Raw genomic sequence first — 25744 nt, 5'->3', positions numbered from 1 at the left:
ATCGTTTGTAAAATATGTCTTTAGATATTATTAAAAAAAAAAATTACTTGCATTCAGATCAGGAATGAAAAAAACAACATAGCCTTTGGGGAATAATGGGGAATGGTGCTCATTATCGCAGTATAAAACCTTATAAATATTCATTTGTTCATTCACCAGGGTTTCTGTCAGAGGGTAAAATGGGTATGGCGCCATACCCAAATTTTATTATTTTCAAGTTAACTTTTTCACAAAATTAATTACTCTCATCATTACTGTATGATTTTCTTAACCCTAACCCTAAACTTAACTCATTTTCATTCTGGGGGATGTCTCCCATACCCCCTGTTGACTGGTTGCATTGAATTCCATAGTGCCATACCCAAAAATTTCTTTCTAGTAGAAACTCTTCACTCATTCATTCCACTGTCTTCTCCTCTGTTGAGCAAAGGTGGGAATAATTTTTTGTATGTGAGATATGATTCTTGACACATAGCTAGATAAACGGCTTGGCGAGCACTGTGTACATGGTGTGTGTCATTGTTGTCACGACTATCAACCCAGCGGATGAGGCCATATTGAAGAAATCCGTCCAGCAGACATTGGCCGACTTTGACAGCAGCAAACACAAGCACGTAATTGAGAACCACTACTGCAATCTGTGTGAAGTACATGTGTAAGTACACGCCCACACAGTTTACGCTGCTCACTCTAGGTGGCATGGAAGTAAATAATAACACAGGGTTGAAAATTAACATGAAAATCATGGTCGCCACCAGGGCCAGTTGAAGAAAAATCTTACTGGCCCTTCTCAAATTCAACTAACCCTCCAATTTAGCTGCACAACAAAAATCAAAAGAATTTTCTTTGTTGAATAATACCCATATATAATAATAACCATGTATACAGTCTGTTTGCGTCGGAAGAAAACCGATGAATTGGCATGTAACTTCATAATGAATGAAGTTGTAATTCATATTAAAAAACCATATTAAGTTTTAAACTCATACAAATTCCAAAATCTTTTTTTTGAAAAAGAAATCCATTATAAATAAAAATGTTTCTTTACAAATGACAATTAAATGATACAGATTTAATATAATGTTTAATACAAAAATGCTAGTTCAGCCAATTTATGCAGTTTGAGGTGCATTGTCTCTGACGTAATCGATATTGCAGTATAAAGATACTAAAACCATAAAAGGTGGTACTGTGCCTGTTTTAGTAAATTAGTCAGTGGCAGTCCTCTATGGCGAGGCAAGAGAGATGAACTCTCAAGTAAAGGATTTTCTCGGGAATGGTTGTTCTATAGACAAGGCACTAGATAAGATTGATGGAATCATCCACACTTTTCCCAAATACCCATACAGTTTAATAAATTACTATGTTTTTTATAGGAATTTTATATTTACATGCCAATCAATTGACTTTTGGAATAATCCCTGTAGTAATGGAAAATTTCATTGTTATTAGTGTGAGTTAAAACTACAAGATAAATTTTGATTTTGTCCTAGAATAAAATATTAGTAAGCTAATTAAATAGGATTTATTTGTGCCATAACATTTAATAATGTCAAAAAGTAGGTCTACTAGATAATTATGACGTATCCAGTCCATTCCAATAAGCCGGGGACTTAAAAAAATAAAAAATCAAGTGTCTACAATATGTTTTGAGCTATATTTGTTTACAGCCCTAGACCAAAATGGTAGAAGCTGAAACTTAATCTGGTTAGCCTATCCCTGTTAAAATATAGAACACGTTCAATAATATCGTCTCCTGCCAGATCTGTAGTTCGTGCCAGCAGAGACACAGTGTCTTTTGTCACATTTGTCATTTGATTCAGTTCCAGTGCGTTTCTTTTTTAGCTGGTAGTACCATACTCGCCAGACTTTAAAATCGATGATTGCCCAATGGACTACCTTTGTAAAATTCTTGGTTGCCCTTAACCAATAGAGGTCACCACGGGCGACCGGGCGACTGCTAATCTTCAACCCTGATAACACACTGTCCACCATAGTGACATAAATGGAAAAAATTCAACTCTACTATAAAAGCAGGTGCAATTCTTGTAAAAGATCCAATTTCTGAACTATTTTCAAACTCATAAAATATTTTATTCAAAATGGGGTGCATTTTAAAGGTGCTATCTTCTGCTACCTCTAGATGTGTAAACTATACTGAACAACAAAAGAAACATTTTCATGATACAATTCCATGGTTCGCACGGTCTTGAAAAGTGCTTGAATTTAGGAGTTTGAAATGAAAATTCCTTGAAAAGTGCAAAAGTCCTTGAAAAGTGCGACTGCCGCGTCATTTTAACCAGAAATTACGGAACATTCTCAAAAGAAATTTAGCATTCGTACTTCCGTGTTCGCACTTTCATTCCAGAATTCGCGACGTTCCGCGACCCGAATATACTCGGCCCATTCCGGGACAAATGCTATGTTCCGAATGCCTCAGCCGAGATTTGCTGATTACTGACGAGCGTAATAGCCTCATTTTGAGAACTGCAAACAATAGTCAGGCTAGACGACACGGAATCACTTAGATTTTGAAGTTTTTGCAAGCACATATTCAAATTTAAACATGCCTAGTAGAAAGTGTGTTTTTAACAAAACGTGGTGTCGAAAATATGTGTGGATCAGAGAGAGTAAGGACGTGTCAAAGGCTGTGTGTTCCTGTTGTCACAAGGATATTAACATTGGCACCATGGGCGAGAGCGCACTCAAATCGCACGAAAAGGCTGGTTACGGTTTGTATTTATGGTCCTTGAAAACATAAGGTAGGTCCTTGAAAAGTCCTTGAATTTTATGGGTCCTTGCCTGTATGAACCATGAATTAATTCGGCTATAAATAGACTGTCAATGTAGACCTGAAATGACCACAAGACATTGATATATTTAATATACTGAATACAATTCATTCGGCTATAAATAGACTCAAAATAGACCTGAAATGTCCACATCAATATAAATAGACTGTCAAAATAGAACTGAAATGTCCACATCAATATAGACTGTCAAAATAGACCTGAAATGTCCACATCAATATAAATAGACTGTCAAAATAGAACTGAAATGTCCACATCAATATAAATAGACTGAAAATAGAACTGAAATGTCCACATAAATATAAATAGACTGTCAAAATAGAACTGAAATGTCCACATCAATATAAATAGACTGTCAAAATAACTGAAATGTACACAAGACATCGATATATTTAATATACTGAATCATTTTAAATAGACCTATATCAAATTCCAATTGCGCACGCGTGAATTTTTAGTAACTCGTTGACGCTATCAAGGAACTTACAGACAATTCGTTAATAGTGTTTTTTAATATGGAAAATATCAAACTTTATTATATCCGAAGTTCAAGGCCATAACTCTTTGAAAAATGGATAAATCACCATAAAAATCATGTCATACATGTACCTCTGTAGTAAAAAGGGAAATCGCGATGGAAATCAAACTTCATTTGTAACAAAACATAATAAAGCAATACATAAAATGTTAGCTCACTATCTTTAACTACTGTGAAAAGTCTGGAAATTTGTTTTTCGTATCTCCTAAGTTCAAGGGCCATAACTGTGTAAAATGATTAAATTACTAAGAATGTACAACTTGGTCCATAACAATACATGATAAAGATAAACAAAAGTTTAGCTCATGCAGTATCTTGAATTATTAAGCATTGTGAAAAAAGTCAGGAAAACTACATCTGGGACAGACTGACGGACAGACAGACACACCAAAGGACGGTGACGAAACCTATAGTCCCGGCTGGTTGAACTGGAAGGGGACTAAAAACAAAATAAACCTGTTAATAACCCTGACTCGTGTGGTTTTCCAGACTGGATGATGATTAGCACTTAGAAAAAGAAGTGGCTAAAAATTAATTTGATGTGGCTAATAAAACCCCAAATAAAAACATGTTTGCACCTGTGAAGCTAGGCTCAGCGGCTTTAAGTTTAAGTTATGTATACTGGTATTTAAGGTACATGTGTATTTTGGTTTCTTGCCAGTAAGAAAATTCAGTAAGATGAGTTTTTACTTTTTCCATTTTGGAAATGTTGTTTTCCTTCCCTCTTTACTGCTGTGTTATGGCTTTACATTTGTAATTGTTTTGTAAATTTTTTTTAATATTTAATGTCATTTGTCTTCAATGCTTGCAGTACAAAACAATAATTAATTTTTGTTGAAAGACATATGGTATAGTTCAAGTGTGTAGAAACCTTAATTTGTCAAACCATAAAATGACTTGTCACCTTGCTAGTCTACATTCAAACATTGAAACCAAAGCCTTGTTTTGGGTTAAAATTGTACAGGATTCGTGGAAATAAGTCATGTATACAATGTACATCTCATAGAGTTTTCAAACACAATTTTTCAGGTTTGGAAAGTCATTGAATTTTTAAGTACCGTAATTGGTCATGGATAGTTATGAGAAATGAAAATTGTTTGACATGCAGTTAATTTTATCTAATTTAAAATAACACAATAAAATGAAAATAAATTGTTTTACCTTCCATTATATTATCTTTTATGATTACTACTATATCATTCTGTTTGATTTTGTAGTGCTGAGAACACAAAACATTGCAGAATATGCAACAAGTGTGTTTCAGACTGCGACCATCATTGCAAGTGGATCAACAATTGCATCGGCAGTCGAAATTACCTGTGAGCTTTGATGGACATCACATTTGTTTTCTCATGTATTTTGCAGTATCAGACCTCACCATTTAAGGGAAGCTATCACTGTGGCTGCCTATCACTCCACTAAGATTAGTTCAATGATTAATGTTTAGCTCCTCCTAATTACTTAACATTTGAATTTTTTTTAAATAACACTACAAAAGGATTAAATATAAATGGTCAATATGGTAGAATCATAAGTAACACCCCATAATCTAAGTTAGGAGAGAAATTAATCATTCCAGTCAATTGTTTTCATAGCGATGTCCGATACACATTAATGTACACGTAGTCAATTATTTAACATAATATGATGGACACACAATTTATTGTTTTGTCCCGGGTTTCTGTGGTGTGGATTTTTATATTATTATTATTTTGTTTTCATGTACATGTAAATAGAATACCACATGTACATGAGTGGCCTTTAGATGCTATTGATCTTACCAGTTGTTTCAAAACGTATCTACCAAGCAGAAACGAGTTGGATATGTTTTAAACCAAAAATTCAATGTAAATAGTATCTATCTAATGGACACTCTTGTAAAATTCTATTTCATACAAATCCTCAACAACATAGTTTAAAAGAAATTAAAATATTTTTCGGACTAAAACGTATTTACAGCTTGCAGTTAACATATATATCACATCACATTCAATTTCAATTATTAAATTACATCTGCACAAAGCACTCAATTTTTGTTGTTCTTATTTTATGGGGTGCTATAGCTGTGGCGATGGATTATTGCCATCAAACAATCAATCAGAGGTCATCAAATCGATATTCCACTTGATCGTTATGCGATAAAATGTATAAAAAACTGGGTGTTCTCTCCAATGGGTGTTTAGGAAATAGAGAATTTGTCACCCTTCCAATACACACACACTTGAAGACAAACTGTAGGTTTTTTGTCCTACTCCCTGTAAATAACGATACAAATCTGGCTTGTTATATGTATTAGTAATGTTGTTATGTTGATTAATGTTATTTTTATTGGTGGGCTGAAGATGGATTATAATCGAAAATTGATCAGTTGGAGCTCTACTGACATGATGATCAATTTTAAAATCCATAGGCCTAATCGACTGTCGCGGAAATGTTAACCGTGATAAACAAATTCTACCTAGTTGTCTGACTTTTTATACCTCAAATTCAGTATATGTGACCTGTTATTATGTATGTTTCACGATTTTTTACTTAGTTTTTTTTTATATTGGTAAATCTCTATGTTCATTAATGTTTTTCGCATATGCCATAATTGTTGAAGTTTATTTTGTTTAATAACACCACTAGAGCACATTGATCTATTAATCATCGGTTATTGGATGTCAAACATTTGGTAATTTTGACTTATCATCTCAGAAAGGAAATTTGCAAAATGTTTCCATTAGTAGCGAGAAATAGCCCAATGGGCCCACCGACAGGGATCATGCAATCCCAGACCGACAGCATTTCAAGCGAGCATTTTACCACTGGGCTGCACCCCGCCCGTCCTTAATTGTTAAAATTAAAAATCAAATATTAGTGACATTCATTGGGACTAAGAAAATATAAATTATTATTATCCAAATGCGAAACAAAAAGTAGCTCAAGGGTTTAATATAACAGTGATATATGGAAACCCCAGTGTTCTGATTGACTTCTATTTCTTTTAACTCTATTATTAAAGCCCTTCAGATCCTGAACCTCGTCTTTGTTATTTATAGTTATACTTATTTATTATATTCATATTTGGGGGTGAAGGGAATCAATTTGCTCCCCCTGGACATATAATTACTACCCCCTTACACGTACAACTATGATGGAGGATCGATTATATGGACTTGCATGCAATACATCACTTAATTTGGCCCGGAGTTCAAATAGACGGGCGGTCAGGTAGGCCGGACCTGATCAATCGGCTGGTCACGCCAAGCTCGAGAGCACACAATCTTTGTTTTGTTTACATTTAGTCAAGAGCAAACATTGTTTTATATACCATATGTATTTGTTACTCTTGGGGCGGTGGCTAGGGTCAATTGGGTGATTTTGTTTTCTTAATGCCCAAGTATATCAACCATGTATCCCTGGCATGGCTGTCTGCTGGTTATCCGCAGCACCATGTTCCCTTGTTGGACTCAGTGGAGGGTGGGGGGCATGGATGATGAACCTTTTATTCATTAAATATGGATTTAACCAAAAAATTTATTACAAATTCTGATGGGACCCTGAAAAGGGTCCACACTGAAGTTTCGGACTTCTTGTCTTCGGACGAGGAGTCCATGAAATCAAAGAAAAGTGTGAAGAAATCCAAAGTGATTTCTTCACAAAATTGGCCAAGGTTTCTTGTCATCAGTTCTACTGATGATGGGGCCTTGAACAAATTATCCCCGTTTGCCATTCAAAAGGCAATTGTTGGCTTGGCTGGTGAGCCAAAATCAGTTAAAAAAATTAAAAATGGGCTGTTGGTTGAATGTTCAACTAACAAGCATTCAACTTGCCTCCTCAAGTCGACAGTTTTTTGTAACGTGCCGATTAAGGTAACTCCGCATACCTCCCTCAACTCGTCAAAGGGAGTGATCAGATGCAGAGATTTGGAAGGTGTTACTGAAGAAGAAATCTGCGAAAATTTAAGTTCTCAGGGTGTTACTGCGGTGAGGAGGATAAAGGTTCGTCGAAACAATGACTTGTTACCGACGAATACTTGTATCCTCACCTTTAACGTCCCTACCCTTCCTCAATCTGTCAAAGCCGGTTACCTTAATATTCCTGTTGAACCCTTTATTCCAAACCCCTTGCGTTGCTTCAAATGCCAGCGGTTTGGCCATGGTCAGAACACATGTCGTAGAAAACTTACATGCGCTCGTTGTGGTCTATTTGACCATGACAGCAAGACATGTAAGAACGATACACTTTGTATCAACTGCAAGGGAAACCACTGTGCATACTCGCGAGAGTGTCCGTGGTGGAAGCTGGAAAAAAGAGTTCAACAGGTGAAGGTACAAAATAAACTGTCCTTCACGGATGCCAGGAGGTTGGTGGAGACAGCAACACCTACAGTCGGTGACAAGTCATATGCAGCTGCAGCTGCTGCCAAAGTCGCCACTAAAAGTGTTGCAGTCAACACAGACCTCACTTGGCATTGTGATGAAGCCAAGTACAAGAAACTGTCTGATATTGAGAAGACGCAAAAACAGGTGCAAAAAGCAGCACAAAAGAAAAAAAATCACACCCCAGAAAAAGGAAATTGAAACTCAAGTGTCACTGGATTTTAAAAATCCACCAAATAGGTCGAGCACTAGTCTCCCTAAGACAGGCAATGACACAAAGAAATCTCCAAAGAAAGCTACAGAAGTACTGTCTGGTAGGCTGAAAAAGATCGAATTACGTTCAGTCCCGATCAGCAATATGTATGATACTTTGGCTGATATCGGTGATGATGATATGGAGATTTCATCTCCAGATCATTGCCGATCACAAAGACCACCAGCAAAGCCAAAGATAAAACCCATACTTCCTCCCGATGGAAAATAAAGTTATCCAGTGGAACTGTCGTGGGCTTAGGCCCAATTTTGATGAATTAAGTCTTCTAATTCAAAAGTATAATCCTCTTGCAGTGTGTCTTCAGGAAACTTTCCTGAAGGATACTGACAGTATTAACATCAGAGGATTTAATCTCTACCATAAATGTCAACAGAGTGAAAACAGAGCGTCTGGGGGCGTTTCCATTATTGTAAATGAAAACATTCCCCAGAGTGAAGTCATATTAAAGTCGACTTTACAAGCTGTGGCGTAAAGGTCACAGCTCATAAAACTATTACTCTCTGTTCAGTTTATTTACCCCCTCGAAACAATTACAATTTTAGCACTAGGGACTTTCAAGGTCTTCTTGATCAACTCCCTACTCCCTTTATTATCATGGGAGATTTTAATGCACACCACACTTTGTGGGGATGCGATGACATAAACACTAGAGGTAAACAATTAGAAGACTTAATTCTCAAAAATGACTTAATATTACTTAATGATAAAAGTCATACATACTTTCATCCTGCAAGTGGTTCTTTCACATCCATTGATTTAACCCTTTGTAGTCCATCACTTTGTCTTGATTTCTCATGGAAAGTTTGTCCAGACCCTTGTGGTAGTGACCACTTTCCAGTTATTTTGGAGAATAATGGACCTCCATCACTTGAAAGAGTTCAGAGATGGAGGTTGACAGGGGCAAACTGGGATCAATTTCGGCATCTATGCAGCACTCGACTGCAACAAACTGCCATGACTGGTGCCGATGATCCCATGTCTTTGTTCACCTCCATCTTGAAAGATATTGCAGAGGAAACTATTCCTAAGACTTCGGCAGTACCGAAGCGTTTCAATAAACCATGGTTCAATGAGACATGCAAAGATGCAATCAAAGAGCGAAACTGGACCCTCGAGAGGTTCAAACGCGAACCTACCGGGGATAACCTGAATAGTTATCGCATTGCTTGGGCAAAGGCTCGTAAAACTATCAGACAGAGTAAGAAATCATCTTGGAGAAATTATGTCTCCAAGTTGACTTCTCAAATATCTGTGAAATCTGTCTGGAATAGGATATATAAAATCAAGGGGAAAGAATCCAATAATACAGTTCGCCATTTGTCTGTCAATGACACGGATGTTACGTCTCATCGTGACATTGCCAATGCATTGGCAGAAGTTTCTCCCATAACTCTTCTTCTTCTTTCAGTAACAGATGCTTTTACGTCTGTCAGAAATAGAGCTGAAAAGCAACCTATTAACTTTTCATCTGAAAATGTTGAAGTATACAACAGGCACTTCTCTTTGGAGGAGTTGCAGGACGCTCTACGTAGAGCCCATGATACTTCGGTAGGACCAGATGAAATACATTATCAACTCTTAAAACACTTACCTGAATCATCCTTAATGGTTCTATTAAATATCTTTAACAAAATCTGGATTTCGGGTGACTTTCCTTCTGATTGGAGAAAAGCCATTGTCATTCCTATTCCTAAGCCTGGTAAGGATCCAACAAATCCTACCAGTTATCGGCCTATTGCTTTGACAAGTTGCATTTGTAAAACCATGGAAAGAATGATCAACTGTAGACTTGTCTGGTATCTTGAGTCCCACAAATTGCTTACTAACGTGCAATGTGGGTTCAGGCCTAGACGTAGCACGGTCGATCATCTTGTTAGATTTGAAACGTTTTGTAGGGATGCTTTTATCCATAACCAGCATTTGGTATCGGTCTTTTTTGATCTCGAGAAAGCTTATGATACCACGTGGAAGTATGGGATTTTGAAAGACCTCCATGGCATGGGCCTAAGAGGCCGTATGCCTGGCTTTATCTCAAATTTCTTACAGAATAGGTCTTTCAAGGTACGAGTGGGATCTACGTTATCCGATTCTCACTCCCAAGAGATGGGTGTGCCTCAAGGTAGCATCCTGTCAGTAACTTTATTTTCCGTGAAAATTAACAGCATCATCCAGTGTTTAAAACCTGGCGTTGATAGCTCGTTATATGTCGACGATTTTCAGATTTGCTACAGGTCGTCCAGTATGAGTATCATTGAACGTCAGTTGCAGCTTTGTTTGAATAAACTTCAACAATGGGCAACTGACAATGGATTTCGATTCTCAAAGTCAAAAACAGTCTGTATGCATATCTGCCAGAAAAGAGGTCACCATTTAGATCCACAGCTGTTTCTGGACAAAACTCCGGTTCCAGTTGTGGAGGAGACCAAATTTCTGGGGGTTATTTTTGACAGGAGGCTATCTTTTGTTCCTCATTTACAGTATGTAAAAAGAATGGCTTAAAGGCCCTCAATATCTTAAAGGTTATTGGTAAGACTGAATGGGGAGCAGATCGAAAGGTTATGCTCCGACTTTATAGATCTTTAGTTCGGTCTAAACTTGATTATGGGTGCATTGTGTATGGGTCAGCACGTAAGTCTTACTTGCAAATGCTAGATCCTATACACAACCAGGGACTTAGGCTTTGTCTTGGTGCTTTCAAAACATCTCCTGTGGAGAGCTTGTACGTCGATGCACACGAACCTAGTTTGGGTGCTAGACGTGCAAAGCTTTCTCTGCAGTATGCTACAAAGATTAAATCAATGCCAAAACATCCTGCACACAATGCGGTGTTTAATAATAAATATATGAAGTTATTTGATGCGAAACCGAATGCGATTCGAACATTTGGTCTTCGCATTAAGCAGTTTTTATCAGTTTCCAACATTGATTTAACAGACATTTTGAAAACGCCTTCATATTTTATTTTGCCACCTTGGTGTATCAAACCACCAAAAATTGTATTCGATCTTGTGCATCTAAAAAAAGATCGCACAGATGCAGTTATTTATAAACAACATTTCATGGAAATCCAAGAGCGGTACTGTGATTACATTCCTGTTTACACAGACGGATCACGGGATGGGAATTCTGTGGCTTGTGCTACAGTGTTTCCATCAGACACAATAATTTCCATGAGATTGCCCGATTCAGCATCAATTTTTACTACTGAAATTTGGGCAATCATTAAAGCCCTGGAACAGATTAAGGATTCATATGCATCCAAGTATATTATTTTTACAGACTCACTTTCGTGTCTTCAAGCTCTACAGTACATGAAATTGGAGCACCCCTTAGTTGGGATGGTGATACGAAAGTGTGTCTTTTTATCAATTGCCAATAAAGATGTTATACTGTGTTGGGTACCTAGCCATGTTGGCATTAGGGGTAACGAAAAGGCAGATGTTGCTGCCAAGTCTGCTTTGAACTTGCCCCGTGTCCATGTTGGTGTCCCCTACAGTGATTTTAAATTTCATATTAACCAATATATCTTTTCGACTTGGCAAGATGATTGGGACGGTGCGGTTGCGAATAAGCTTCATTCTGTCAAGGCAGTCCTGGGAGAGTGGCAGTCATCCTACAGGCGATGCAGGAAGGATGAAGTAGTCTTATGCCGTGCCCGCATCGGCCATACATATTTGACGCATTCATTTATTTTAAAGAAGGACCCTCCTCCTCAGTGTGAACACTGTCAGGGTACACTGACTGTGCGGCACATTTTGTTGGAGTGTGATCATCTCACGCCGACAAGAAATGATATATTTGGCAACAGAAATGTTTTGGAATCGTTTAAATTTCATCCAATGTTAATTGTAAAGTTTTTAAAACACTTTGACTTCTATACATAATTTTAAGATATACTTAACTTGATTTTATATATTGTATTATACTCCCCCCCCCCCCCCCCCCCCACAGCTCCTTACACTGTGGTTTTACATGAGACTATACAAATATGTTCATATACTTACCATTTGTGACACCCAATAGCCGATATGTATTTTTGTGCTGGGGTGTCGTTAAACAAACATTCAATCAATCAATCAATCAATCAATCATGTATATTCACAAAGACGTGGCTATCAACTCAGTGATTGACATTTTTGCAATGAAATTTCCAACACGCATACAACTTGTCAACATTGTTCACCCCTCCATACAGTGTGACTAACAACATGTTGTTTCTTGGCTGATACTTGCTTTCAGCTTCCCATTAAACCATATTATATATAAAATTCACACATTTTCCCAAAAGAACAACTAACAAACCAATTGCCTTGACAACGTGTGCTTCTGAGCATCCATATTTAAAAAAGCATTCCCCCAGATCCCCCTACAGATGTCGCTCCCTTCAGGAGCTCAGGTCGGTGCCCTTTTTCTATAATTTTGGGACCCCATCATTACGAAATCCTGGATCCGCCCCTGATATCATGTTTTGTCTTGATTTTCTCATGGAAAGTTTGTCCAGACCCTTGTGGTAGTGACCACTTTCCAGTTATTTTGGAGAATAATGGACCTCCATCACTTGAAAGAGTTCAGAGATGGAGGTTGACAGGGGCAAACTGGGATCAATTTCGGCATCTATGCAGCACTCGACTGCAACAAACTGCCATGACTGGTGCCGATGATCCCATGTCTTTGTTCACCTCCATCTTGAAAGATATTGCAGAGGAAACTATTCCTAAGACTTCGGCAGTACCGAAGCGTTTCAATAAACCATGGTTCAATGAGACATGCAAAGATGCAATCAAAGAGCGAAACTGGACCCTCGAGAGGTTCAAACGCGAACCTACCGGGGATAACCTGAATAGTTATCGCATTGCTTGGGCAAAGGCTCGTAAAACTATCAGACAGAGTAAGAAATCATCTTGGAGAAATTATGTCTCCAAGTTGACTTCTCAAATATCTGTGAAATCTGTCTGGAATAGGATATATAAAATCAAGGGGAAAGAATCCAATAATACAGTTCGCCATTTGTCTGTCAATGACACGGATGTTACGTCTCATCGTGACATTGCCAATGCATTGGCAGAAAGTTTCTCCCATAACTCTTCTTCTTCTTTCAGTAACAGATGCTTTTACGTCTGTCAGAAATAGAGCTGAAAAGCAACCTATTAACTTTTCATCTGAAAATGTTGAAGTATACAACAGGCACTTCTCTTTGGAGGAGTTGCAGGACGCTCTACGTAGAGCCCATGATACTTCGGTAGGACCAGATGAAATACATTATCAACTCTTAAAACACTTACCTGAATCATCCTTAATGGTTCTATTAAATATCTTTAACAAAATCTGGATTTCGGGTGACTTTCCTTCTGATTGGAGAAAAGCCATTGTCATTCCTATTCCTAAGCCTGGTAAGGATCCAACAAATCCTACCAGTTATCGGCCTATTGCTTTGACAAGTTGCATTTGTAAAACCATGGAAAGAATGATCAACTGTAGACTTGTCTGGTATCTTGAGTCCCACAAATTGCTTACTAACGTGCAATGTGGGTTCAGGCCTAGACGTAGCACGGTCGATCATCTTGTTAGATTTGAAACGTTTTGTAGGGATGCTTTTATCCATAACCAGCATTTGGTATCGGTCTTTTTTGATCTCGAGAAAGCTTATGATACCACGTGGAAGTATGGGATTTTGAAAGACCTCCATGGCATGGGCCTAAGAGGCCGTATGCCTGGCTTTATCTCAAATTTCTTACAGAATAGGTCTTTCAAGGTACGAGTGGGATCTACGTTATCCGATTCTCACTCCCAAGAGATGGGTGTGCCTCAAGGTAGCATCCTGTCAGTAACTTTATTTTCCGTGAAAATTAACAGCATCATCCAGTGTTTAAAACCTGGCGTTGATAGCTCGTTATATGTCGACGATTTTCAGATTTGCTACAGGTCGTCCAGTATGAGTATCATTGAACGTCAGTTGCAGCTTTGTTTGAATAAACTTCAACAATGGGCAACTGACAATGGATTTCGATTCTCAAAGTCAAAAACAGTCTGTATGCATATCTGCCAGAAAAGAGGTCACCATTTAGATCCACAGCTGTTTCTGGACAAAACTCCGGTTCCAGTTGTGGAGGAGACCAAATTTCTGGGGGTTATTTTTGACAGGAGGCTATCTTTTGTTCCTCATTTACAGTATGTAAAAAAGAATGGCTTAAAGGCCCTCAATATCTTAAAGGTTATTGGTAAGACTGAATGGGGAGCAGATCGAAAGGTTATGCTCCGACTTTATAGATCTTTAGTTTGGTCTAAACTTGATTATGGGTGCATTGTGTATGGGTCAGCACGTAAGTCTTACTTGCAAATGCTAGATCCTATACACAACCAGGGACTTAGGCTTTGTCTTGGTGCTTTCAAAAACATCTCCTGTGGAGAGCTTGTACGTCGATGCACACGAACCTAGTTTGGGTGCTAGACGTGCAAAGCTTTCTCTGCAGTATGCTACAAAGATTAAATCAATGCCAAAAACATCCTGCACACAATGCGGTGTTTAATAATAAATATATGAAGTTATTTGATGCGAAACCGAATGCGATTCGAACATTTGGTCTTCGCATTAAGCAGTTTTTATCAGTTTCCAACATTGATTTAACAGACATTTTGAAAACGCCTTCATATTTTATTTTGCCACCTTGGTGTATCAAACCACCAAAAATTGTATTCGATCTTGTGCATCTAAAAAAAAGATCGCACAGATGCAGTTATTTATAAACAACATTTCATGGAAATCCAAGAGCGGTACTGTGATTACATTCCTGTTTACACAGACGGATCACGGGATGGGAATTCTGTGGCTTGTGCTACAGTGTTTCCATCAGACACAATAATTTCCATGAGATTGCCCGATTCAGCATCAATTTTTACTACTGAAATTTGGGCAATCATTAAAGCCCTGGAACAGATTAAGGATTCATATGCATCCAAGTATATTATTTTTACAGACTCACTTTCGTGTCTTCAAGCTCTACAGTACATGAAATTGGAGCACCCCTTAGTTGGGATGGTGATACGAAAGTGTGTCTTTTTATCAATTGCCAATAAAGATGTTATACTGTGTTGGGTACCTAGCCATGTTGGCATTAGGGGTAACGAAAAGGCAGATGTTGCTGCCAAGTCTGCTTTGAACTTGCCCCGTGTCCATGTTGGTGTCCCCTACAGTGATTTTAAATTTCATATTAACCAATATATCTTTTCGACTTGGCAAGATGATTGGGACGGTGCGGTTGCGAATAAGCTTCATTCTGTCAAGGCAGTCCTGGGAGAGTGGCAGTCATCCTACAGGCGATGCAGGAAGGATGAAGTAGTCTTATGCCGTGCCCGCATCGGCCATACATATTTGACGCATTCATTTATTTTAAAGAAGGACCCTCCTCCTCAGTGTGAACACTGTCAGGGTACACTGACTGTGCGGCACATTTTGTTGGAGTGTGATCATCTCACGCCGACAAGAAATGATATATTTGGCAACAGAAATGTTTTGGAATCGTTTAAATTTCATCCAATGTTAATTGTAAAGTTTTTAAAACACTTTGACTTCTATACATAATTTTAAGATATACTTAACTTGATTTTATATATTGTATTATACTCCCCCCCCCCCCCCCCCACAGCTCCTTACACTGTGGTTTTACATGAGACTATACAAATATGTTCATATACTTACCATTTGTGACACCCAATAGCCGATATGTATTTTTGTGCTGGGGTGTCGTTAAACAAACATTCAATCAATCAATCAATCAATCAATCATGTATATTCACAAAGACGTGGCTATCAACTCAGTGATTGACATTTTTGCAATGAAATTTCCAACACGCATACAACTTGTCAACATTGTTCACCCCTCCATACAGTGTGACTAACAACATGTTGTTTCTTGGCTGATACTTGCTTTCAGCTTCCCATTAAACCATATTATATATAAAATTCACACATTTTCCCAAAAGAACAACTAACAAACCAATTGCCTTGACAACGTGTGCTTCTGAGCATCCATATTTAAAAAAGCATTCCCCCAGATCCCCCTACAGATGTCGCTCCCTTCAGGAGCTCAGGTCGGTGCCCTTTTTCTATAATTTTGGGACCCCATCATTACGAAATCCTGGATCCGCCCCTGATAGGCAGGTTTCTGGGATTTAACATAATTTCGGCATACAATTAGAAGGCTGGCAGATTGTTTTTGACGAAGATACAAATCATGGATAACAAAAATCTGATCGGTTGATATACTTCTCTGCCACCTAAGGCTTCTTTATCCATGGTGGCAGAATTGGAGTATGAAAGTCACAAAATTCAAGTAGAAACACATGATCGTGGGTACGGGAATGTTTTGGTTTTTACCAGCAGATGGAAGGAAATGGTTTATTAAACGACGCACTCAACAAATTTTATTTATGGTTAAATGGCATCGGACATATAGTTATGGACCACACAGATATTGAGGAAGGAAATCCGCTGTCGCCACTTCATGAGCTACTCTTCGATTAGCAGCAGGGATCTTTTATATGCACTATCCCATAGACATGATAGCATATACCATGACCTTTGATGTACCAATCGTGGTACACTGGCTGGAGCGAGCCAGCAGATAGAAGGCCATCCAACAAAATAAAATGTGAAAATGACTAAACTGCAAAAAAGCTTATGTACCAATAAATCTTGTAATTTTTAGAAATAGTACATTGAATGACGACAAATGACACGTTTTAGCATTAACTTGCGTGGTGGGCGTAGTTGAGCAAAATAGTAAACGGTCAATTATTATTCACGATAAACATAATTAAATCAATAAAAATTAGCAAGACTTCCTAAATTATTCCCTCCACCCCTAACAAATTTAAAATATATTTGTTAGTGTAGGGTTAGGGTTAGTTATTTACACTACCTTTTAAAACATTTTGTTCTACATGTTTTGTAATTCAATATGATCGCTACATTTTGCCTTTGAAAAATTTAATATTTTTATTTTTAAACATTTAGGGCGGGACGTAGCCCAGTGGTAGTGTTCACTTGATGCGCGGTTGGTCTAGGATTGATCCCCATCAGTGGACCCATTAGGCTATTTCTCATTCCAGCCAATGCTCTACAACTGGTGTAACAAAGGCCGTGGTATGTACTATCCTGTCTGTGGGATGGTGCATATAAGAGATCCCTTGCTGCTAATCAAAAAGATTAGCCCATGAAGTGGCGACATCGGGTTTGCTCTCTCAATATCTGTGTGGTTCTTAATCATATGTCTGACACTGTATAACCGTAAATAAAATGTGTTGATCAGTGTGTCGTTAAATAAAACATTTCAAAGCATCATTGTGGGCTACAGAATGCTTCAAAATAAGTTCATATGCTATATTTGAACTGTACATGTAAGCTTCTTTAGTGTTTGCCAAACATCTACAATCCTGATATACCTTTTTTTATATCCATGCAAAAAGTATCTCCCCTGGTAATGTAAGTTTTTTAAACATGGATATATTAAAATTTTCATATAGTGAACATGGAAATATTAGCGCATAATCACTAAAAAGTCTGATCCTTCCCAAGATTGTATATATTCAAACTGATTATGTAGCCTAATTGAAAGTCAATCAGTTGGTGTAAACTGATTACAACCGATGATCGATGATGAAATTCTAAACCAATTCCCATCACTAGTTATTTTTGTCTGTATTAATGTTACCTGTATAAATGTTGTTATCTTTATTAATGTTTTGATCTGTATTAATATTGTTGGTCAGTAGTGTTGTTATCTTTATTAATGTTGCCATTTTGATTAATACTGTATGTTATGATATTAATGTTACAGATGGTTCATCATGTCGCTGGCTAGTGCTGTGATTTCAATTTGTCTGATTTTGTGTATGTCCTTAGCCCAGTTTATTGGCTACTTTACCGATCGGACGAGTGGCAGAATACTGAAAACATACAAAGGTTAGTTCTTCTTCCTTTGATTGTCTTAGGTTTCCATAGTATTTTAACATGAACACTAACGTTATTGTAAACAAAACAAAAAAATATGGCCCACAGCTCTCGAATTTGGCAAACTTTGTAATAGAAGGCGAGGCCATTTGGCTTACCGTCAGAAGGCAGAGCAAAATGTCAAATTTCAAAAGTGTAAAATATAACGCAACACATTCAAATTAAAGACGAGTGAACGATTACATGTTTTCATAATAAAACAACTTTCAGGAGTCGTGTTCGAGAATGATGACCAATTAATATCATGCAAAATAAGGCATGACCAGTTTTGTCTTGAGACTGTTTAATTTTCAGGGTATTGGGGAATGGGTCATTCTATAAGTGGGAAAAAAGTTTTGTTTAACTAGAGCACATTGATTTATTAATCATCATCTATTGAAAGACATTATCACAAAAGGTTGGCCTGAAGATGCTCTATACAGTCAAAATGTGTTCCGTTGTCACTGATCACTTTGCTAGGAATCCCTGATTACAGCTCTACTTGTACACTTTCCACTGACTTTCCTTACAAAGAAGAATTTGGAGTAATAATCGGCTATTATCACGTGTTCTTTACCATTAAATTGGAATAGGTCTGTACCAGCTGTCTGCCATTGCCTCAGTGGTATATGTCATGGGGAATAAGTGGTTCGTGTGCTTGACTTTTCTGGTAAATGTAGGTGCCATGGACTTAATTGTTCATTGGCATGTTCAGAATGCATACGAGTTTGTGGTAAACATGAGGAAGATGAAAATGGCAATGACTTGGATGCATAAGTTGCTTATATGTGAACATATTCAGGCCAAGATTTGTTAGGTGATTTACCCTCAGCACCCTCTGGCAGAAACCCAGACTTTGTTATCATGTTGGGCGGGACGTAGCCCAGTGGTACAGCGCTTGCTCGCTGTGTGGTCGGTCCCCGTCGGTGGGCCCATTGGGCTGTTTCTCGTTCCAGCCAGTGCACCACGACTGATATATAAAAGGCTGCAGTATGTACTACCCTGTCTGTGGGATGGTGCATATGAAAGATCCTTTGCTGCTAATTGAAAAGAGTATATCCCATGAAGTGGCGACAGCGGGTTTCCTCTCTCATTATTTGTGTGGTCCTTAACCATATGTTAGCCACTGGGAATTGGCATTTATGGGTTAGGGTACTCACCCACACCAATATATAGGTATAACAATTCATTTTACCACTTTAAAAATAGTTTTTTGTGAAAGATCATCCTGGAAAACCATAATAAAGATATAAACAAGTTAGCAAATAGTATGATTATTTACCAAAATGTTGATAATAAATGACCAGATGAAATCTCACAAAGTGATAATTTCCAACCCTAAATAAAAAAATGTTCCACCAAATATAAAAAGTTACATTTTTGATATGTCACATAGGTTACTCTAATGAACCATAAATACCATGACTGGTTTACTATTGCAATTTGTCCTGGGTCAAACTGTAATTTGACTGGACAACTCATATGTCTGTCTATCAGATCTACCGGTAGAAAGTGGAATTCCAGTCTCTACTGGCAGAATCTGAGATTTTACCATATTTCAGCTTCTACAATAACAATTACATTGAAATAAATATCAGTTTTTATTTATACATACCACAGTTCATAGTGAATATTCTTCACACTGGTTCATAGGCACTTGATGACAGGATAATTTAATTATTCTCAATATACCGTACCACAATATACCTCTCCTCCCCCCCCCCCCCAAAAAAACACACGCACAAAAACAACAACCAAAAAACAACCCTCTAAGGCATGCACTAACCTACATACAAACCCCTAAAAGTATTGCTATGGTCAAAGAAAGAAAAAAACAAGAAAGATAATAATAAACAAAGTTCATGATTTTCTAATGAACATGGCGAAAATTCTGTTATATACTGAACAAAAAAAGAAACTTCCGATTTGTACATATAGTATTTGTTGTGTTGAAGAATTCATTGTGTAATGACATTATATAGGTAGTATTAGCCTTGAGCTGTATTATCAGGATTCATGAATTTTATCGATTATTTTTGCACTGTTAATCGTCGACAACATGAAATTCAATTTGCACTTGCATGCATGGTTCGACATGTCCCGTGTAGTATTCGGTCAATTTGTTTTACTTGTCTTACTGACATTCTTGTCAAGTGAACGAAAACGCTTCAAAATTTGTAAAAAAAATAAGTTTTTTTACATTGTAGCATTGTTAGTATGCCAAGAATACTCAATAATTTACGCGAACGGGCGATTGGCAACAGAAGACGTTGCAAGGCATGTTGGGAGTTCTAGTCGAGCGATACGAAATCTTTGCGTAAGATTTCGAATGACAGGAAGCACCAACGACTTGCCACGTCGTGGACATCTGCGTGTTACAATGCGTGGTCAAGACCGCTATATCATGAACACGCATTTGCGCAATCGATTCCAAACTGCCACTGCTACTGCTGCTAACACACCTGGGCTTCATAATAACCGAATCAGTGGGCAAACTGTTCGTAATCGTCTGTGGGAGAACAGTTTACATGCACGACGTCCTTATGTTGGATGCGTTTTAACACAACGTCATCGTCTAAATCGTCTTAATTGGGCATGTGTACACACTCGTTGGATACGGCGACACTGGAATACTGTTCTTTTTTCGGATTAATCCAGATTTTCTTTGCAACGTGGTGATGGCAGGGTGCGCGTCTACTGTAGGAGAAATGAACGCTATGCTGACTGTTGTGTTCTTGAACGAGATCGTTTCGGGGGTGGGGGTTGTGTCATGGTCTGGGCAGCCATTGCCCATGGTTATCGTTCACCACTAGTCGTCATTGATGGCAATTTAAATGCTCAACGTTACCGCAATGACATTCTCACTCCTCACGTCATTCCTCTGTTCCATAACAACGCCAACATCTTGATTTTTCAGCATGATAATGCCACCTCTCATACAGCTAGAGACACTGTAATTTTCTTAAGACAAATAACATTGATTTCATTGATGACTGGCCCACTGAAAGTCCTGATCTCAACCCCATCGAGCATGTCTGGGATAGTCGGGACAGACAATTGAGGCGTCGTCCCAACCCACCCGCTAATGTCAACGAACTTCGTCAAGCGCTCATTCAGGAATGGAACAATATTCCACAGGCAGAAATCAACACTTGTCAATTCTATGCGCCTGCGATGAACTGCAGTGGTCAATTCAAGAGGTGGTCATACCCGTTATTAAGTGGGTGGGTTTGTTTTTAACCCCTACCACACTTGGTCAAAATTTCTCCCAGATTCTGTTAACCTATGGCCATGATTTTTGCACCACACAATGCATCATGGAACACTCTTTAAACGCATATATAACAATTATTTCCCCGGTTTGTTTTCATCAAGTTATGTTCAAGCAAAGTTAGCGGAAGTTTCTTATTTTGTTCAGTATATATGCATTGGTTCTATTGTTGCCAGTTCAACACAGAAGATGAAAGAATGACTCCACACATCAATTGTTCTGATGGTCATTCTTATTGACAACATTATGGTTACATGTAAAAGATTATTTTTCTAGTGATTCACGTATATGCATTTGTACAGAGTTCTTCCAAGTCTATCATTCATACTAAAGTATAGTGTTGTCATTCCATTTCTAAAATAATATGACACTGACAGATGCTGTGAGCTATTTTCAAAGTTCCTGAAATATTAAGTACTCTACAGCATGTAGGGTAAAAAAGATATAATATACACATACAGTCATACATGTACACCAACAAATCATTAGCCCTTCCAATACTGTCATTCTGTTTGTCATTCCATTTCTAAAAGTGATATGATAGATACCGTTAAACTTGTATGTGTACGTCAATGATCAGCATTTATACATTGTTCTTACTAGTCTGTCATTCCACTTCTGAAGTGTCACTGTGATGCGATAGACCCTGTTAACTATCTAGTGATTCAGTTGTATGCATTTGTACAGAGTTCTTCCAAGCCCATCACTCAGATTAAAGTTATGTATAATACATTAAAATAATACAAGGGGAAGTAATATTAAATACATGGGCAGATTTATATGCACACACCAAAACTATTAGCCCTTCCAAGTACTATTTTGTTTTACATTCCATTTCTGAAAGTAAAAAAAAAGAAAGAAAGAAATGTTTTATTTAACGACGCACTCAACACATTTTATTTACGGTTATATGGCGTCAGACATATGGTTAAGGACCACACAGATTTTGAGAGGAAACCCGCTGTCGCCACTACATGGGCTACTCTTTCCGATTAGCAGCAAGGGATCTTTTATTTGTGCTTCCCACAGGCAGGATAGCACAAACCATGGCCTTTGTTGAACCAGTTATGGATCACTGGTCGGTGCAAGTGGTTTACACCTACCCATTGAGCCTTGCGGAGCATGCCTCGACTGGGATCCGAACCCATTACCTACCAGTCTGTAGATTGATGGCCTACCACGACGCCACAGGGGAGCATAATTTTGCTTATGGCAAAAATCTTTCAAATTACCATTGGTAACATTCTTAACTTCAAAGCAGTACTCATTATGTTCTAATGACTGTCATATTCTTGCAGGGAACGGATCCGACGATGCTGTCTTTTTTATCATTTACCAACCAGTACCAGACTGGCTGTGGATGACATTTCAGTCTGTCACCATATTGTTGGCCACCATAGGTGTCTCTTTGTTGACGGCTCTCCTCTCTTGCCATTTCTACTATGGTGAGTGAACGATAGTGATCTGTACTTAGTAATGCTATCTGCTGTAACTACATTTAGCATTGCTGACTGTTGTTGCCGCTATCTGTTATAGGGTTCGACATCTGTAGTAGCTGATAAAGGGACTTCAAGCTGCTATCTGTTATGTTTGCAACTTTCTGTTGTAGGATTGGATAACATATTAATATGCCTACATTGTATTTCCAATTAAGGTTTAAAGGGAGAGTAAACTAAAACATGAGCCTTATGTGTTAGAAAAACGCATATCTGGACCACCAACACATACTGACACTTTAACAAATGAAAAATGCATAATTTTAGTGTTAATAAAAAAATGTGATTATTCCTGCTTAACTGGGGGCAGCCATTTTCTTTTCTTTTCAAGGCGTCCGGTACAGCTAGCTTGGGGCGAAGTGATGTCAGCTCAGGACTGACCAAATCCTGTATGCACAGTGTAAACAAAAGTAGTAATTTTCGATAAGGCTTTCTCTTTGGTCAACCTGACTTGTAAAACAACATAAATGACATCTTAATATAATAAACTATTTAACTAAATATATTTCAAGTTACATTAACGGAACAAAATGGGGTTATAGTATTTTTCTCTGTTAAATAATCCAGAGGAAAATGTACACTATTAGACCTATTGGTATGCTACGTTGGAGCAAAAACGACAATCCACAATACCCAAGTGATAATGTTCTTTTCTTTGGGACTACGTAATTGGTCAGTTCTGTGGTTTTAGATTGGGGAAAGTCTACTTAATCAATATTTTACAGGACTGTTTACAGTAATAAACCATGTCCATTTCTATTTTAGGGGCGACAGGTAATATTACACAATACCGGTATGTATTTTCATGTCTAGACGGCGTCAATTAATTGGCTCATCTGGTTACCACTCAAATACACACCTGCCAATCAGGAATCACAGGTAGAGGCACCTAACAGCATAGACCAGTTAACTAAGAAAACACTGTGTATCATTTCCGTGTCTAGGTTAATGCATGGACAAACATGATGTATTTATTTCGACTTGTTGTGTAGCCACTTTGACAATAGTGGTTTATTTTGTATTGAAACATAATATATATTTATTGCTGGCTTACTGGGATGTATATTATTACAGAACATTGCAATGCATGACTATTTTATCATCCCACAAAAACCAGGTAGATTTGTTTCTCTACTTCTAAGACTTATTACTGACGTTACACCTTAAGTATTACATAACCACCAGCTTGCCAGAGGGTGTATTGACTGGAATGGAACCATTTTTTAAATTAAATATAATAATATATATTTGTTGATATTAAGCAATAATGTGCATTATATATTGTTGAATATGCATGCCAGTCCAAAAGCCTTGCTTAAGCATTCATTTAAGCACGTCTCTTCCTGGGAACAATATCTGACTTCGCCAGTGACTGGGTCTGAGACAGAAGGGGGTGTTGGGTGGGGGGTAGAGTTGTAAATGGGCAGAATTTAAAAAAATAAAATAGAAGTTAAAAAGCCAAAAATAAAAAGGAATTGAATGTTGGGCCAAATATTTATATAATTTAGAGCATTTTAGGAGGACGTAAGAGAAAGAAGAAAGGATTGGCTTATTAATATTTAATAATACAGTTATACCGGTCGTACATTTACATGTGTTTGGCTGACAGCTAGGCCTTGCTCCAGAGTATGTTAGATGGTATCAATATAAAACAAAGTAAAGTCTAGAAAAGAGTAGTAGGGCCGACCCCACTTCCTATTTCTTCTTAGAGTGAGGCAGGACAGGCTCCGACATGTAGAGACTAAATGCGAACAACCGTGGCATTCTGCAGAATGGCCGTCATATGAGTCACAGAAAAACATGTCGACAAAAGTCAGCCGGAAAAATTATGTGAAGGAAAAGAATCTCACTAAAAAGAATCCAACCTGGTGGTGCAGGCTGTCAAATCAAGAAACGTCCCAGCATTCAGTTTGTTGCAATAGCTGCATACGGTACATCCTAGTAGAAAACACCATTTCGTTGATAAAAACTAAACAAAATAGAGAATTCCCAAGTCAAACACACGAAAACATGTACAGTGTGCACAGGCAAAACCAACACGTCTTACCGCGGCAAGCTCCAGACTGGGAATGTATCTGTTGTAAAGATGTGTATGGGACACCAAGCCACTATGTGATGTAAGGATCGTTAAATAGTCACGTACATGCGTAATTGTGGAATTGAGTATAGGTGCCTACAATACTGTTAAGTAACAGGCTGTAACGGATAAATGGGGAGGACAGGCAATCCAGACAGCTTAGGTGTGAGCCCAGGATAGCGTGCTTGAACGTTAAGTGGATATAATCCCGAAAATAATGTTCAAACAAGCAACACAATTTTTTTTTTTTTAATGAATATTGCTTTGCCCACATTCAATTTGGTTGATGATTGTAATGTATTTCAGTGCCTAAATTCAATTATCATTCAGTTTGCTTACTAGGATATCTTGTCCAGATCTGATTAGCATACGAGGAAATATTTATAGATTATATACTTCTACACATACAGGACAGCTCATATGTATATATATATATACATTGTATATATATACATGTACCACAGTACTTGATAATCATGTACATAACTAGTCACAGAGAACCAGTCAGTTTTTGGCTTACACATATAGTGGTGCATTCACTCTGGTTAGAGTACATATATTGGGAAGTGAAATCTATAGTAGACTTAAGACAATTTCTCAAATACATGTATGTGAATTTAGGTGTAGGAAGCATTTTTTTTTTTTTTAAATTGGCGAAATAGGAGTTTTCTATGGATTTGACAACATGACAAAATATGACATTATTAAGAAAGCTTTAAAAAAAACATTTGTACCCATGCATTTATACATGTATCTTGATTGTGTCAGCTAGTTGACGAATCTTGTAGTGTCATGTAAAATTTGTGTCTGCTGTTAAGATTGTTATTCAACAGTTGCAAAAGATTTAAGAAATAATATTGTAGAGCAGGTTTTGTAACTGTAACTTAATAAAGATAAACATCTTGTAACCCAGTCAAAGCTATATT

At 37.7% G+C, this 25744-nt stretch overlaps 1 protein-coding gene across 1 annotated transcript in view; it reads left to right on the top strand.

The window, feature by feature from the left end:
- Positions 1-25744, top strand: part of LOC121387790 (palmitoyltransferase ZDHHC1-like) — a 40016-nt gene that overhangs the window by 3911 nt on the left and 10361 nt on the right. The window contains exons 3-6 of the mRNA XM_041518997.1: positions 480-655; positions 4566-4667; positions 17823-17947; positions 22544-22690. Coding sequence (XP_041374931.1) covers positions 480-655; positions 4566-4667; positions 17823-17947; positions 22544-22690 — 550 coding nt within the window. The remainder of the gene's footprint in view (positions 1-479; positions 656-4565; positions 4668-17822; positions 17948-22543; positions 22691-25744) is intronic.

This window comes from Gigantopelta aegis, chromosome 13, assembly GCF_016097555.1.
Source record: "Gigantopelta aegis isolate Gae_Host chromosome 13, Gae_host_genome, whole genome shotgun sequence".
In the NCBI taxonomy this organism is placed as follows: domain Eukaryota; kingdom Metazoa; phylum Mollusca; class Gastropoda; order Neomphalida; family Peltospiridae; genus Gigantopelta; species Gigantopelta aegis.
This window is presented reverse-complemented; position numbering and strand designations above follow the sequence as displayed.